The 18,332-nt window shown below is 40.2% G+C and overlaps 1 protein-coding gene across 1 annotated transcript in view; it reads left to right on the top strand.

Annotated features, from left to right (window-relative positions):
- Positions 1-16,202, top strand: part of FNDC3A (fibronectin type III domain containing 3A) — a 107,955-nt gene extending 91,753 nt beyond the window's left edge. Inside the window, exons 16-25 of the mRNA XM_054383360.1 lie at positions 117-235; positions 2,172-2,277; positions 2,365-2,540; positions 3,962-4,075; positions 6,853-7,002; positions 7,089-7,372; positions 9,278-9,487; positions 12,460-12,626; positions 14,166-14,293; positions 15,888-16,202. Of these exons, the coding sequence (XP_054239335.1) occupies positions 117-235; positions 2,172-2,277; positions 2,365-2,540; positions 3,962-4,075; positions 6,853-7,002; positions 7,089-7,372; positions 9,278-9,487; positions 12,460-12,626; positions 14,166-14,293; positions 15,888-16,202 (1,769 nt within the window). The remainder of the gene's footprint in view (positions 1-116; positions 236-2,171; positions 2,278-2,364; positions 2,541-3,961; positions 4,076-6,852; positions 7,003-7,088; positions 7,373-9,277; positions 9,488-12,459; positions 12,627-14,165; positions 14,294-15,887) is intronic.
- Positions 16,203-18,332: the final 2,130 nt, after the last annotated feature.

Raw genomic sequence — 18,332 nt, 5'->3', positions numbered from 1 at the left:
TTTTTTTAACATTAGGCACACACTTATTTAGGGAAGATAGAATGCCTACTGTAGCTGTCACTGAAGCGTTGCAAATTACACCTTGGTTCATTGCACACTTACTCCTAACCTTTCAGGGAACAAATGGGACAGAATATACAGCGGAGCTGCTAGGGAGCATGTGTGTGACCGACTGAATCCCGGCTGTTCCTATCGCTTACGTGTGTATTGCGTCGGGGAAGGAGGACAAAGCACGGTAATATGAGATATTTCCATTAAATAAAGTTTCTCTCTCTTTAAGAAAATCTCTCCAGTAGTTAATAAGCAAATACTGCACAGAAATGCCTAACAAAATAGCCCTAATTAGTACCTCAGAAAAGTTCCGGTATGGGTACGTGGCGTTTCATGTTTCTGCCCATTCCTTAAAGAAATCAATTAATGTTCTTTTCTGATACTACATTTTGTTAAAAGTTATTTTTCTTATTTACAGAAGCAGGTACTGTATCTTTTTCTGTGTGGTAGAATGTAATTTCCTAAGGCCTAAATCAAGACAGCAGCACAAACTTAGTGGTTTCCATGTGGTCAAGGGAGAGAACCCTGTCTGAGCAGCCCAGCCTGGGAGGACAGTGTTTCCTCAGATGTGACAGGGTTGTGCTTCATAGTCTCTTCCCATACTGTCTCAGCCACAATCAAAACATTTACATTGCCTTACTTCTCAATGTTCCTAAACAATTTGATGTGCTTATTGTGCTCCCTCATATATACACATGACTTAAACACAGACATGCACTGTAGCATTTACGTTGTAGTTCAGCCTCCAGTACCAAAATGCCATGGTGTATTCTTCTCCCTTCTTCCCAGCAGCAAGTGTAACAAAGACAGACCTGGCTCTCTACAGACTTCCAGCAGGGCTTCCCTGTCAAGCTGATCTCCTGAGGATCTTGAAGTCCTGCATTCCTGGTGTTTGCCCTTTCTTCCCCAGCCAAGCTCAATTACATAACATTCAGATGTTCTTCCTTCACTTTGAAGTCAGCCACCTTGTCTCAGGAGTGAATCTGGACTCTTTCAGTGCTGGCAGAGATGCAGTGCTTTCCTCCTTGTCATAGCTCAGCTTGCTGTTGTACAGGGGATGGGTCAATGCAGTGTATTTCCAGTCACCTACCCACAAGTGCATGAATGTGTTTGGAGACCTTGGCTCTGTCAACCTCCTTCTTCACAGCCCAACCCCATTAGTTCAGAATAAACATAATTTAAGTACCAAAAGGAAAATAACTTTAAGAAAGTCCCAGTCCTTCTGAAAGTCTCAAAAATCAACAGAAGAACAGTAAAGAAAGCTGTAATTAAACATAGGGAGTGTGCTGTGGACATAGGCTTCCTGAGAGGCCGCCTCTTCTGCTTTTAAGTAGTATCAGTTGTTCAGTGCCACAATCCATTTCAAAGGAACTGAAAAGCAGCAGAGCTTCCAATCCACTCTTTCTGGAACATATGTAGAAAGCAGTTGTGAAGTGAGACTCTAAGCTGTGTCTCTTTTGTAAACTAAAAGGCCTACCAACTTCTTATTTGTTCTGTATCACACTGAAGCTGATTAACCCCATACTGTCTCTGACTCGTTTCTATCTGCATTCAGAACTGTCAATGCCATCTGCTGTGTTGTTAAGCTCTGTGTTTCTGCACATGCTTCAAATAAGAGGAGGAAGCTTGTGACACATTAAGTATTACCAAGCAATGAAAAAATTGAAATCTCTGGGGCTTTTTGATCTCTTCTTATTGACACCTTTGCTTTTTGAGAATTTTTCCACAAAACCCACAACCCTTAGGGTAAGTTTTAGAAATAATTAAAATGCAGTTTGATGAGAAAGATACTGAGTTTGCATGGAACAAGACATGTTGCAAGCATCTATCCTGGGTTTGTACTGAAAATTAACCACTGTTTTTAATTCTATTCCTTGCATCTGTACCAAAAGGCAAAAGTGAAAGTTGATACTACAGAATGAATGGTTACTGTGGCATGTTTTATATAGGCATTATGAGAAACACATGCCAGATCACTTAGGAATCTTCATGTATTTGAAGGTGTAGTTCAAAAAATGGAAGATCTTGTTTCTGACTCAAATATTTGCCTTTACTTGTGACTTAATTGATAGTGCTTGTTTTGGCCTAGATGACTTTAGTAATTTATCTTTCCTTTTTAGGCATCCGATTCTTTACTGGTACAAACACCAGCAGTGGTTCCAGGTCCATGCCAGCCTCCAAGGCTACAGGGTAGAACAAGAGCAAGAGAAATTCAGCTGCGCTGGGGTAATTTTATTACAACTGTTAGTGAGTGTAAGGGATCCAAGTGTATTATGTCTTAACATTAAATAAGCCTTTCCTTCTTCTTTTTAGGACCACCTCAGGTAGATGGTGGTTCACCCATTACTTGTTATGGTCTGGAAATGTTTCAGACAGAAACTGATGAACACAGAGAGGTTTACCAAGGTTCTGATGTTGAATGCACAGTGGGCAGCCTTCTTCCAGGGAGGACATACAACTTCAGACTGCGAGCAGCTAACAAGGCTGGGGTAAGGAGTCAGTCTGAAATAAAATTACTTTCAGTGACTGCAATCACTATTAAGGATCTTAAATAAAAAAGTAAGTAATTTTATAAGGAGGATATCATAATGTAGAGAAATTTGATGCACATCGCTTGTTGTTCTGTGGGAATAGTTAAACATCAGCTTAGAATAAAGGGGGTTAGATAAAAGGAGAAGTTTCAAAGATTGGGTTGAAAGGGACCTTAAAGATCATCTAGTTCCAAACCCCCCCAGCATTGGCAGGGACACCCTCCACTAGACCAGATTGCTCAAGGCCTCATCCACCCTGGCTGTGAACACCTCTGGGGGGGGGGAATCCACAAACCTCCCTGGGCAACCTCTTCCTGTGTCTCACCACCTTTACTTCAATCCATTCCCTCTCATCCTATCATAAGAAGCCCTTGTAAAACATCCCTTCCTGGCTTTCATGTAGGCCTCCTTTCAGGCACTGGGCCACTATGAGGTCTCCCCAGAGCCTTCTTTTCTCAAGGATGAACAGCCCCAACTCTCATAGCCTGTCCCCATAGCGGGGGTGCTCCAGCCCTTTGATCGTCTTCATTGCCCTCCTCTGGACTTCCAGCAGTTCAATGTCCTTATGCTGGGGGTATCAGAACATGTCTAATTGTTACAGAATGTTAAGGATTGGAAGAGGCCTCCAGGGATCACTGAGTCATCTAGGGCAATTTTGTCATATATCTGAACAACTGCATTGGGAAATTGTTATGAAATGCTGAATACTTTATCACAGCATTGTTGCAACCTTAATATTTTAATGTGAATTGAGGTAGTAAATTATTCACTGTATACATCTTTGTAAATTGATTAACCTTTATTTTTACAGCTGTTGGTGTTTCATAACATAATAATTAGTGTTTCCTACATTTTTTTTTTTATTTAGTTTAACGTCTAAAAATACATGTTCTTCATAAAAACTATCAGGACCATTGACACTGCTTGTGGAGAGGTCTGCAGCTTAAGGCTTTAAACCACTGACCTAACTTTTTGTCTGCCCTCCCCAAACAGTGGTTTGTACCTCAAGTATTTTTGAATCCTTCATCTCTTCTCTAGAGATAAGTAGGCAATTAGAAGTTTTGTTATGCTACATATGCTACAGTGCAACCATCCAACTTCCAAATAAGGATTTGGGTAGCACTTTCCTGTTTTGTCTAAAAGTTTGAAGCGTCAAATTTATTCTGATTGCATTTGCTGTAGAGAACTCTTGCAGCTGTTCTGGAGAACAGCTAGATACTGAAATAAATCCTGAATCCACAGTCCATAAAGATCTGTTTTATAAGCAAGTAATAGAGAGTTTCAGGCTGTTATTACATGTCCCTGCTATGGTAAAGTGTTATTTAAAAAGCAGTGGTTTTATTCTTAAAATTTATTTGTATTAACTCCCTCTTTGATAGTTTGGGCCTTACTCGGAAAAATGTGAAGTAACGACAGCACCTGGGCCACCAGATCAGTGCAAGCCCCCTCAAGTGTCATGCAGATCTGCTGCATGTGCTCAGGTGTCGTGGGAGGTAAGAATACAATGTTACACCTATCTCAACACGAGCATCTTCTACGTTTTTAAGTTCAACTTTAAAAGATTAAGACTGTGTTTTAATCACATTCTAAAACATGCTTACCTGATTAGTACTTGGTAGGGAAAATGTTAAAATCATTCATCATACCCATTATATGACAGATGTAAGCTGGCAGCTTGAAGGTACTTGAGATCTTACTTTGTTCTTTTATTTAAGAGTTTTGCCGTAACTGCTGCACTATATTTCTGAGTGGTACAGGCTGTCCTTAAAATTTTGTATTTCATATAGCTATCTTTCCTCAGAGCAAGAATGTCCACATAATACGACAGACAACCGTGCATTTGCTGGTTTTGTAAGCTGATACAATTTTATATAATTACATTAGTAATAATGTAGCAAAAGCCTCACAGACTTCCTATAAAGCCATAATATTTAGACATCTGCTTGAAAAAAATACAACAGATAAAAATTAAACTTGTAAAAAGGCATATACTGTCTGGGAGTGCTCTTTAAACACAGCTTTTTGGTGGCTTGAGATAGACTGAAGTATCTAAGTTACAGAACCATACAGAAAAAAAAAAGATTAAACTGAAAGGTAGAGTTTGTGGTTTCTACTGGGTACATCAGAGAAACTCTTCTTAAATGTCTACAAGGCAAAATCTCTTAAAATGTTCATGTAGGATTCGTTTAACAATGTTATGTTTGATGTCTGCATTATAAAATCACAGAGTTAATTAAGATATGATGTGATTTAGTTCAACCCTCTGTTCAAAGCAGAGATAACTTCAAATTTAGGCCAGGTTTCTCAGGGCCTTGTCCATTTGAGTTCTATTTATCTCAAAGGATGAAGATTCTGCATCCTGGTAAAGCTGTCTCTGGGCAATTTCTCATGCTGTAGATGGGTTTTGGGGTTTGGGGTTTTTTGGGGGAGGGGATTGTTTTTATCTAGCTAAAATATCCCTTGGTGGAAATCATGACTCTTGCCACTGTGCCATCTCCAAGAATTTGACATTATCTTCTTTGTACTCTCCTAGTAAGTAATTTAAAGCATCAATAACCTCTTCCCTTAGCTTTGATATCAAATAAGGTTTTTGTCATGTGTTGCACTGCCCCTTTCTGGGCCTTCACTGGATGTAATCTGCTATGTCAGTATCTATTTTGTATTGGGAAGTGCAAAATGGGACACAGTACTGGAGATGCAGCCTTACAAGTGATGACTAGAGGGGAATCATTACTCCTTTATCGTTTTTGCTTCTTTTTTGCTAATACAGCCAATATGTAAGTCACCTTTATCAGACACACATTGATGACTGATGTTCAGCTTTCTCACCAGGACACACAGGATGCTTTTTGATAAAGTTGCTCAGCAGCCTATCCCAAGTCCAGCACTTGGAGTTTGCCTTTGTCTTGGTTGAACTCTTGAAGTTTGTATCAGATCCTGCTTGTTGAAATTCCACTGGTAGACACACCCTTCCACAAATCAGATATGTTCCCCCAATTTGTTGTCATTCCTGCACTTGTTCGCATGGATTCCCCTGCTTCCATTAAGGTGAACTCCATTACATCTACAGCAGCAACAGTGTAGTAACACTGAACAATAACTCCATCTTCACTAACAGCTGCACAGCTATCCACAGCTGTTATCAAACATATTGTAAATGAGAAGAGGGAGAAGGGGTCCTTGTCACTCACAGCTCAGGAGCATCAAATTTACTCTTTTAAATGCAAGTTTTATTCAGTCACTTCTCTTCACATAGCCTAATGCTGAAGGTAGCCAATGCTTTTCTTTCAAGAGAAGGAGAAAGAAAAAAACATGCTTTGGAGAAGTTATCTGCACCTTAGTGTGATTAAACTCTGCTGAGTTTTTAATCCAAAACAGCAGCAGCATTTTGCTTCTGTTTTCTTCATGATTTAAGAAATTTGTTATTGACTGGAGTGGGAAGTGTTTGGGTTTTTCTTCATTACTTCATTGACTGCTGATACCTTTCCATCATCTCATAACTTAGTCTGGCACTGGGTAGATGTGATTTTAACTGTACTTCAAGTTATTTTATTTATAAGGAGTATTGAAACCATTCAACTGCCAAAATTGGGAGGCTAAGTTTGAATTCCTAGGGCAGATAGTGTGAAAGAACAGGATACTCGAGCAGATACTTCACTCAAAGCCTCTGTTGTTAGCCTCTGTTGTTGCTTAGGTATCTCTCCCAGTCACTTCACAGCTCTATCTGGGGAAGAGGCAGAGGGCATAATTTTCTGCTTCCTACTATGTTTCCTGCCTAGTTTTCATGCACAAGAGCCATGATGTGCTCCAAACGATGAGTCCTTTAATCTGTAAGATGAAGACACTGGCATGTTGTCACCTCTGCACTATAGACCAAATCAGCGAAAACTGCAGTACCCTAAATCATGCTCTCAAGAAGACAATCTCTTGCAATTGACTGTTCAGGCTTCTAAATCAGATGCCCTATGCCAACTGATGTCTGCATGTAAGAAATTGAAATTGCAGTTACTTCATACAGAGTAGTCTCTGCAACAGTAAATTGTGTAAGTATAGTGACCCAAGGCCAATAATGCATTATGGTTTATTTGTATGGTACTAAATTAAAAATCAGCAAAGAAATGGGACATGAAAATTGACATGCCTATGGGGGAAAAAAACCAAACAAGCAGAAAAAAACATCCAGAAAATATAGATGCGGTGAGCTTGACTTTTTTTTTTTTTTTTTAAAGTCGCTGAATTTAACTTCCAACTATTTATATCCATTTTGAAGGTTCCAGTGTGTAATGGAGCTGATGTCACGGAGTATCGGCTGGAGTGGGGCGGTGTGGAAGGATGCATGCAGATCTCTTATTGTGGGCCTGGGCTCAACTGTGAAATTAAAGGGCTTTTGCCTGCCACTATATACTACTGCAGGGTTCAGGTAAATACATAAAACCATTGTTAGTGAAATCTGGAAATGGGAATCACCCCTGCCATACAAACATGGTCTACTTTGCATTTTTGCAGGCAGCAAATGTTGCAGGTGCAGGCCCTTTCAGTGAAGTAGTGGCATGTATGACTCCAGCCTCAGTACCTGCAGTTGTGACTTCTCTTCGAGGACTAAGTGAAGATGAAGTTGAAAGTCCACACTATTCTTCTTCCACATGCCTTCCTATAATCTGGGAAGAACCTTGTGACCATGGATCTGAAATCCTTGGCTACAGCATAGACTTTGGAGATAAGCAGCCAATAACTGTTGGGAAGGTTCTGAGCTATATTATAGATGGCTTACAACCAGATACTACCTACAGGTATGCCATGCACTTTACAGCCTGATGTATCTTTCACAAGAGAAGATTTTGTCTTTGTTCCCTTGTATTTATTTTCTACATGGCTCTCAGAGAGTTACTAGTACATAGCCATGGAGGAAAAGGAAGCTTTGCAACAAAGATCTTCGTAAGTGGTTGCTGCTGCATTTTATTTTAGCATGTTCAGTGCTCTAGCTCTGTTGTATCTGTCTTGTTAATGTGTCAGTTTAACTGAATTCAGATTCCTAACTCCTTTTTGGACTAGTTACTTCATAAGTAGATTGCCTCTAATCTGTTAGAAAACAAAGTCCTTCCAAGGAAGGACCGTGTCTAGTCTTTACTGACTGGATTATTCAATCTGATCACAATTCATCACAACTTGCAATGCCTTTTCTGCAGAAATAGCAAGGATTTGGGTGTCAGCATGAAGAACATTGTTTTTTAAAATTTCATCAATCAGTTTTAAGTGTCTTTTGAAGACTTTTTTAAATTGCTAAAATTTTCCCTTCCCCTTGGCCTAGGAGTACTGAAACATAAAAGTGTAAAAATCAGTAATTGTAGCTGACAGCAGTCTGCATACCTGTTACAAAAACATATTCTCATTGTTAAGAGTTAAAGGAGAATCTCAGTCCCACTCAAGACAGAATATAAGTCCATGCTGATTTCAGTATGGTTAGAATATCATCTGCCTGTGCAGTTTTCTGAATCCTTAATGGTTTGGTTTTATTTTATTTAATGCTGTATGCAAGACTACAGTGTTTCTGTGTGCCTTATAATTATTTTATAAACACTGGCAATTTGAAGAGCTGTTGCTCTCTGTGTCAACAAACTGAAGAAAAAGAAACTTCTGTTGCAGAGATCCTTCTGTACTTCTACCCATGGAAGTGATTTTATAGAATACACTGTCAACTCTTTGTGCAAATAAAAGATTGTATACATTAGCCTTAGTTCTGTGCTATAATTAATTAGCATAATGTTAAATATTACTGTAATGAAGTATTTATTCATAAGCTTGCATGCACGTTTTCTGTTTTAATATTTTTTAAATGTTACTGATTTTTTTTTTTAGTATTTAATTACTGTGATTGCTTTTTCCAATTACCTAAATCTGTTTTGGACAAACAAATGCTACTCTGCAAATTGGGATTAGACACACTTCACTGTCTACAGCTTCGAGGAGTCCCAGATTTTTGTTGTCTGCTTTTTCATTTTTAGAAATAAATGTCTTGGTTACTTCTTTCAATTCTTACTTGTAAACCTAAGGCCAGCATTCCTTTCCATGGAAGTATTAAAAAAAAAAAAAATCCCTGAATTTCTGGTTCTGCAAGCCCCTCAGCCATGTGTCTTTTGACTTCTAGTTTCCCCCTCTCCCTTTCAATGCTCACCCAAGATGTGTTGTCAGTGAAAAGAGAGGTGGCTGGGCACCATCGTTTTATTTGCACATGAATCTGACCTGTTCCAAAAAGCCCATAAAACTTCCCTGTAGTCATCCCTGAACTCACCTGATTTAATATCCAAAGGTACAGATTCACCACTTTAAGGATTTTTTACCCTCCCTCCTCTCTCCAATGTGGTTATCAAAAATTTTGTTAGAAGATCTGTGGGGTCAGAAAGATGATCCACTCTTAAAGCAGCTGATAGAACTTTTGTATCTTTTCACTAATGTGAATGATGCAGATTTGCTAACATTTTTATTTCACATCAGTCCAGCTCCTTAAATTGTGGCAAAGTGACTGTCCTTGCATATTCATGACAGTCTATCAAAAGCATAATATTGATAAAAGTCTTCATTGTAGAAAATACCATCTATGGGTAGCATTATTCTCTCTTGAATATGTATGGTGGAAATGACAAGTTGTTTTTTAGAATGTAATTTCAAGTTAATTTGTTCTTTTTTCAAATAACTAGAGTACGAATTCAAGCCCTAAACAGTCTTGGAGCAGGTCCCTTCAGCCACACCATAAAACTGAAAACAAAGCCTCTCCCTCCTGATCCACCTCGCCTGGAATGTGCTGCATACAGTTCTCAGACTCTCAAGCTGAAGTGGGGAGAAGGAACCGCAAAAGCATTAACTGACTCCATTCAGTATCACCTTCAAATGGAGGATAAGAACGGAAGGTTGGTTTTGGCGTCCCTTTAATCTGCCCTCTATTGCTGTGGTCTGAAGCTTGGGAGATGACAACAAAGGGCAAAATTCCATATGCTTTGCGGAATTTACAACAGATCATAGAATCATTGTAGGAGATCATCTCGTCTGGCAAGGCAAGAAGGGCTCTAGAGTTCCATGCTGGGAAGTACAAGATTAAAATGTTCATTTTTTATGATGGTTCAGTATGAAGAGTTTAATGAAGTGTTCAAAACTCACGTATTTTCTTCTCTCTCACATTTGGTTCAGTATTTTGTGAAAGTATCAAGTCTACTCAGTCTTGTGGCATCCTGGCTTGTGTTAGAAACACGGTGGCCAGAGGAACAGGGAGGTGATCGTTCTCCTGTACTCAGCACTGGTGAGGCCACACCTCAAGTACTGTATTCAGTTCTGGGCCCCAACAAGACGGACGCTGAGGTTTTGGAGCATCTCCAGAGAAGGGCGACAAGGCTGGTGAAGGGTCTAGAGCACATGGCCTACAAGGAACATCTGAGGGAGCTGGGGGTGTTCAGTTTAGAGAAGAGGAGGCTGAGAGGAGACCTCATTGCTCTCTACAGCTATCTGAAGGGAGGTTGGAGCGATGAGGGGCCAGCCTCTTCTCCTTTGTTGTCAAGCAACAGGACTAGAGGAAATGGTTTCAAGTGGCACCAGCGGGGAAGTTCAGGCTGGATGCTGGGAAATACTTCTTCACAGAGAGGGTGATCAAATGTTGGAATGGTCTGGCCAGGGCAGTGGTGGAGTTGCCATCCCTGGAGGTGTTTAAGCACTGCATGGACCTGGTGCTTAGGGACATGGTTTAGGATTGACCCTAAACTGGGTTGAGGATTGGAGTGAATGATCTTTGAGGTCTCTTCCAACTGCCTGTTTTCTGTGATTCTGTATACTTAATATTGGAAGGAGTGAATTTTTAGTTTTCATACACAGTTATTTTTAGTGGTAAATAAACTGATATAATACAAATTTTAAGGGATCCCTTCTCTTGTGTTAGATCAGGATGTAGCTGAGATGGTGTGGCAAGCACCCTTGCCTAAATGGTAAAATGAACAGTATGCACCATGTCTTGAAGCTCTGAGCAGTTTTAGTTTGATAGTGAGACAAAACAGACCCGTGAGGTGAAACTGCTGTAAGGAGGAAAAGAAATTAGACTCTTAACTGGAAAGAAATTCCTTGGCATTACCAAAGACTAGGTCATGTGCAGATACCATCTGTTTAAAAGAAAATTCTGAAAAAGTCAAAGTAGATCAGAGCCTCTGCAGAAACGGATAAACTTGTGCTGTGTCCTGGGGATACCAAAACTAAAAATCAAATCTGAGTTGCCAGAATCAGTCTGTGTAGAATTATAACATGAAGGAGAGTGGCTGGTCTACAGAGCTCTCAGAATGAGACTTAATGTGCGCTACCAGTGTGTGTCTGGCCTCTTGTGCAGGTCCAAGTGAGCTTCATCAGTCACCTGTCTCTGACAGTAATGTACAAGAGCTGTTGGATCTACTACGTCTTGGGTGTAGTAAGGGAGAGTTGCAAAGGAGTGAAAAACTAAAGGTGTTGGGGGAATAGAAGGCCAAAATAGTTTTGGGTCTCTCACTACAGGAAGCGCACTAATGTACTAGAACATGTCCAAAGAAGGGCCTGGTTGAGGGTCTGGAGCACAAGTCTAATGAGGAGAGAGTATGAGGGAACTGGGGTTGTTTAGTCTGGAGAAAAAAAGGAGGCTAAGGGGGGGGACCCTACTGCTCTCTGCAGCTACCTGAAAGGAGGTTATAGTGATGTGGGGGTTGGTCTGTTCAACCAAGTAACAAGTGATAGGACAAGGAAATGGCCTCAAGTTGCACCATAGGAAGATTAGATTGGATATTAGGAAGAATTTCTACACTGAAAGGGTTATCAGGCATTGGAAGGGCTTCCCCAGCACAGTGGTGGAGCCCCCATCCCTAGAGGTAGATGCAGTACTTAGGGATATGGTTTAATCAAGGACTTGTCAGTGTTAGGCTCATGATTGGACTCGATGATCTTAAGGGTCTTTTGCAATCCAGGCAGTCCAGGGGGGAGGGGGGGAAGGCAGTGTAGACAGCTCATTGAGAGAGAGAAGTGTTATCCTTTGTCCTTGTTTCAACTGCAGAAAGGTTTCTAAAAATGCTTAGGATCATTTTTGCCAAGAGACACCCTGTTGTCCTCCTTATGTACTTCAGTGACATGAGAAATAAAAACTTGGCCCTGGAAAATGAGTTTTATAGTAATGCCAGATCACAGTCTAACTCTGAAATCTTTCTGGGCTTCTTATCAGATTCTGCAAAATTACAAGACAAGATTTAAAGACAATACTGTAGCTACTTTAAAAGTCCATTTCTGTGTTATAATGTGGTGGGTTGAAATCTCCTCCCCACATTAATAACACCAGACTAGCTCAGCTTGGAAGCAAATGAAGCTGTATTTACAAGCAAAACCTACAGTCTACAATGGAATGCAATGAATATATACTAAATACACAGTATTTATAATATTTACTGATATGTACAATTAACAAAAACAGCACAAACCCCTCCTGGCCAAAGCCAGGGAAGCTGCCCCCCTCCCTCCCTGCCTTCTCCAGACCCCTCTGGCAAAAGGAAGAAAAACAAGAAGCAGAGAGGTTGTTAGAACTTAGCTTTCAAGGTCAGTACGTTATCTTCTTCAGTGAAGAAAACAAGAAGAGAAACGCAGAAGCACCCTGCTAGACTGCCCAGCAGAAAAACACCAGACAGACTGAACCGTGTTTTGAGAACTGAATCTTAAAGGTTTCTATCTCTCCAGTGGAAGTGTTTAGAATTACCATTATTTGTCTTTCTTACATCCAGTTGTGATTTATTTATATTCTTTTACTTTTCTGCTCGAACTCTGTGAAAAGAAACTAAAGGCATAGCCTTAAAACCACCACGTGTTTAAAATAAGCTGTCGTTTCCATTTTCAGGTTTGTGTCCTTATATAGAGGACCATGTCATACATACAAAGTACAAAGACTCAGTGAGTCAACATCGTACAAATTTTGTATTCAGGCATGTAATGAAGCTGGTGAAGGTCCCCTTTCTCAAGAATATGTTTTCACTACTCCCAAATCTGTTCCAGCTGCCTTGAAAGGTAAAAGGGCTTCTTTCTTGCATCTAGGGTGGGGGTGGGGGTGGCAAGTTGGTTTTGGTATGGTGTGGTAGATTGGGTATTTAGAATGCTAAGCCAAGTGCAGGTAGGGATAGTAAGGGAATTCTCCTTTCATGTAATTGCCTAAAGCCAAAAGCATTCACTCAAAAAATGAGATACTTGTGGTTTATGCATTCTTTGACATTAGAAGGTTTATACTTGTAATAAAATATATATTTTTATATATTTTATAATTAATATTTCCTGGTGGTGGTATCTTCACACACTACTGTAACTTATTTACAAAGTATATTTACAGGTTCGATTATTCGGTTGTGGGTATTACATTCCTCATATAAGGACAGTTAATGATTCAAGCACAGACCTAAGAATTTCCAACGCAGCCATTCAAACTGGAAATAAAGGTTCTGTGATCTGCAGTTTTCCCACAAATGGGATTCTGTGTCAGGTTAGCCGGGGACTCACAGCTTGCTCCTCTGTCTGGCGTCTTTCCAGATGCTGTGACTATAATTCGAGTTGCCCTTGGCTTGGACAGGATTAGGGGCCTCTCTCCTCTCTCTTGTGCCCAGGTCGCAGTATGGAATTTGTTGTTGGCTCAGAGAGGGCTAGAGGGGGCCTCTCTCTTATGTGCACTGTCACTGGGCTGTAGTCTTTCCGTGGCTCTTCAATTCTCTGGAGCTTTTCCCCTTTCTGCCTTGGTCCAGGTGTGACGCCTGAGTGTAGTGGTTGCCTGTTAGGACAGGTTCTTCAGCTGCTACTCTGGCAGTGTTTGGCTCTTGTTGCTTGCTGGGTGAGAACAAGGCAAGTTGCCTGACTCCTCAGCTGGTTTAAATACTGTCCCAAGATAATTAATGCCCTTTGGTAACAAGTAATCTGATAACTGGACCTATAGGATGGGGCATATCCAAACATGGCCAGGAACACACACAGCTCACAGCTATGTCACAAAGTTAATTACACGTGGTACATGTTTTTCTGGACCCCAGGAAGTGTCCAGGCTAGCACAGTCACAGGTGCTTACAAGGTTAATTACACATGCTATACATTTTGCCTGGACCATCTGGACCCCAGGAACTGACCAGGTTAGCACATTCACGGGTGCTTAGCCTATTGCCTGGGCATGTTTTGGGATTTTGACCCATCAAGACACTACTTGAATTCTTGCTTACTAGGAGAAAGTGACCAGACTGTTAGAGTAATTTGAGGTGAAATTCTTCCTAGCATGCTTAGAATAATTGTAAGGATAGCAGCTTTTTTAGTTTTTTTCCTTTTTGCATGTGATGCACACTTGCAGTCACCAAATGCTATTTGCTTTTTCTTGGATTATGACTAACCTAGCAATAGAGACGCATGTGAATTGTTAGATGTTGTTCAGAAAACATCGTAGGAAGAATACAGTTGAATCTAGACCTTTTGTTTCTCTAAGACAAAATAGCAGATCGACTTTTACAAGTCGTTAGAATATAACAGTAAGTGATGGGGAAAGCAGAGCTGTCACTTACTTGTGTTTACTTCCTACAGCACCAAGGATTGAGAGGATAAATGACCACACTTGTGAAATCACATGGGAGGTTCTGCAGCCCATGAAGGGTGATCCAGTTATCTACTGTCTTCAGGTCATGGTGGGCAAAGACTCGGAATTCAAGCAGGTATGATGTGGTTTAATTTATTCTGGTTTTCTTCAATTAGCATTTGTGATAACCACATCAGATTAAAAATTATTGTGTTGCAGTATGTTTTTATTTATGCTAACTTTTTGCTACTCAAGAAGATAAGGTGGTATTGCCTAAAACAGAAAAGAGATTTGAGTAATGTAAGTACTGCACTAAGTTGTAGCCTTTCTGGTTTACATTGATGTTTTCTAAATCTGACTTGACACCTCAAGTCCACCAATGGGAAGAACTGGCCAAAAGAAAACATCTACCCAGTGATACAGAATTGAGAGTTAGGAGAAAAGTAGCAAAGAGTTCTCTTTGCACAAAAAGCGGTAAACAATATTATAAAAGCTTTATTTTTGTCAGAGTCATACTTTGGTACAGGTAACTGCAGATGGGAAAGAACCCATACTTGTGCAAGGTAAACATTCAGGTATAGGGAAACTTAATTTTTTTAATATAATTTGTTACTATAGGATCATTTCATAGTAGGGTAGGCTCTAACTACAAGGGTTGAGCCAAGTGAGAGTGTTTTAATTTCAGGCTTCATTGGCCACAGATGCAGTCAAAAACGCCAAGCCTCAAGTAAGTCTGTATTTAAAAGAAGGTGTGTAGTGCTAATTTTTCTTCCCTACAGAACTACCTGATAACTGACATGAAATTACGCTTGGAAACGCTGTTTCACACTATTATACAGTCAGGTTTCCTTCTAAGAGGAAACATAAATCTGGTATATTATAATTTTATCAAAGATCAACATTAAATAAGCTTTGCCTGTGCTATGGGTAGATTATAGTCCTTACTATTTCCATAGCACTGCACCAGAAGTTATAAATTGTGCTTGTTATGTCCATTTGTTAATTTTTTCAGTAAAAGATGACCCATAATCCAACGTGATTGTTACCTTCCCATGTGGATATTGTAACTTGGAAACTGTAAACGCAGCTAAGTATGTAAGGTGTGGACAGGGTTGCTTCTAGACACAGACTCAAATCCCAGTTTGAGCAATGTCGTCATTGCCAAATGAGGTGGACCAGAAAACAGTCATCGGTGTCTCAGGATCTGATGAAATTAAGAATCACAGAAAACTCCTCATGGCTTTCCTGATGCAATGTTTATTGGAATAATAATACTCAAAACACGCAACATCTGCAACAAAGTACGTTGGATTGCATTAGACCTGGTAGAGATGATAGATGATAGAGAACTCACTACCTAACATCCTGTGATACAATACTGTCTATTACATCCCATGGTGAAGTTTTTACATTGTAAGTGGTCACGAAGACACCTAAACACTGAGGCCTCTGACAGAGTTTCTCTGACCTGCATTCACACTGCTGCAAAAGCAGGGGTAGCTCTTTTCCTCTGTGTCACCCAAAGGACCGGAGTCTTACCCTAGCTTTCCAATTCTGTGGGTCAGCTTTTGGCTCATTTTCCTTGGCATGGACAAAAACACCTGGTGAGGAGACCTCCTTTTCACTGTCACCTTCACCTTAAACAGAACTCTGCTGAGATCCATACAGGTATATAGGACATTGTCACTTGATGTAGCATTTGGTTTCTGTTTTGTTGTTGTTGTTGCCAGATTTATAAGGGTCCGGACTGGTCCTTCCGGTACACAGGCCTGCAGCTGAACTGTGAATACCGTTTCCGTGCATGTGCCATTCGACAGTGCCAAGAGACAGGAGGGCATCAGGACCTGGTAGGCCCCTACAGCTCACCAGTGCTATTCATCTCTCAGAGGACTGAACCGCCAGCCAGCACCCACAAGGACACTGTGCAAAATACAAGGACACAATGGTCACAGAGTGACCAAGTGTGTGCTGCTGTCATCCTTGCACTTTTTGCTGTCTTTTCCATTCTGATTGCTGTTATCATTCAGTACTTTGTAATAAAGTGAAGAAAAAGAGATTTACTTTAGAATGCTGCCCATTACATTTTACTTTCTCATAATCTGAAAGAAATTCTGCTCTCTTGCTTTTACAAAACCAGGCATTTAGCACCGCCATTGAGACTGATGCAAACCTTTCCAGCCACTTGAAAATGCATTACTGGTAGGTAGAGGCTGACACTTGTTAGTACAAAGCAAGCCACACAAATACAATCTTTGCTTTCATATGCCTTCTTGCAGTACATAACTCTAGATGGGGCAGGCAAGCAGTGTTCAAGGAAAAGGCTTTGACCAGTAACAGAAGTGTGAAAAAGATTTCCTGGTCCACACTTTCAAGGGTTGCTACCATAACAGGGAAGAAGGTGTAGATGGCATTGAAAACTGACACTAACGCACTTGTGCTGTATACAATATTAATCCGATGCTGTGAAAGCAATCTAGCGCTGTATTTCTACCTCCTCATTTGTCTTAACTATTTAGGAAGCAGGATTTACACTGAAAAACACAAGGGGCTTTTCTCAGGCAGCAAATAATCAACAGGATGGAACAGTTTGCATGAGGGAAGCTTCTTGTCTGAAAAATGTGGAGTTCTTCACTGCAAGTAGATGTTTTTGAAAGACTACAAGGCGATGGCACAAGTGAGTTTCTCTTACCCCTAGGATATGAAGTTTACTTGCAAAAATGCCTCTTTTATGTCTTACAAACAGAGAAGGGAGAGTGTGAGAGAACATCTCAAACGTGTTTTTCAAACTGCAAAATACGTTTCTGACGTCCATCTTTGATTGGATACAGTTTATACAGATGTCTCTGCCCTCTGGTTTAGGCTGGTTAATATTTTTGGAGATAAAATTAAGGATTGAATCTTAGCTGTTTCCCCAGCAGACACTTGCCATATCCACCAGAATCAAGCACTGCCTTTTGGTTTTCTTTTTCCTTTCTCATTTTCTTTCTTTGGGGCACTAAATCCGAACACAAAGTGTAGTCATTTGCACCAGAAAATGTAAAGCTGCTTTTTTCTCGGGATCCTAACGTTTAACGTAATGTCTCTTCGCATACTGTAGCAAATTGTTGGTTGCATGTAGTGAATGTTGCATTAGAGCACTTTGCAATGGCATAACTCATCAATGTTTTGTGAGCTTGCATTTGTAAGGTCTTGAATGACCAGACTGAATTTTATCAAGTACCCCACTGAACATCTTGCTGGATGGCAATGATTGCCAGTGACACACAGCTTGTAGTGAAGCTATCAGTACAAAACAACTCTTTTCTCTCAACACACTTCTGTTATTTGTTATACTCTTTGTAATTACCTATTTTTAATTTATTTGAGTTACAAGATAGTGGATCATTAATGACTTCTAGGTGTCTTCAGTTTAGCATTTTTAATGGTATTAAACACTTCTGTCAGTCTTAAGAATAATAATAATAATTAAAAAAAAAGGAACCTCTGTCTTGTGCTTTGAAGATCTCTGAAGACTTTCTCTGATATCAGAACGGGCATGTATTGTAATTGTTTATACATCCAATGATCTGTGCTGGAGAATAATGTTGCTGAGTTTTGTTTTGGGTTTGATTTTTGTTAAAAAGTGGAAAAAACAAGAAGTGATGGCAAAGAACTTGGCCTCCACCCGGTGAGAGCCTTCTGCGTGTAATACTGATTGTTTACATTTCCTTTGGAATTTGTCCTTTGTATGTATAGGTGAGCCCTTCCTGCAGAATACCCCCAGAACTGATGTTTTTCTAGAACCTTCTCAACAGTGCCATGTTTGGCAGTGCAAATGAGGTTGCGTGTACCAGCCCCGAGCTTTCTTACAGCTGAAGGTCTCAAAGGGTAAGATTTGTTACTGCAGTCCCCTTGCAGGGACTGAGGTTTTTCATAGCAAACTTCAAATGAGCTCCTATTTTTGATAGTCACTTCTTAGTGTAGTTGCCATTGGAGCCTCGGTGCGTATTGCTGCACTGAAGACAGCTTTTAATGTCATCTTAATTTTACCTCATAGACTGTACATTCCAAAACTAAAGAGATGAAAACAGAGAAAAGCAAAGCTCTATAGAACTTTTTCAAGCGTTAGAGACACACTACCAAACATATCACTTTGCAGCTGTAAAATGTCGGACTCCAGGAGGACAAAACTGTAT

The sequence above is a fragment of the Indicator indicator genome, chromosome 1 (genome assembly GCF_027791375.1).
Source record: "Indicator indicator isolate 239-I01 chromosome 1, UM_Iind_1.1, whole genome shotgun sequence".
Classification (NCBI taxonomy): Eukaryota; Metazoa; Chordata; class Aves; order Piciformes; family Indicatoridae; genus Indicator; species Indicator indicator.
The sequence above is the reverse complement of the archived record's forward strand: the minus strand, read 5'-3'. Positions and strand labels throughout refer to the sequence as shown.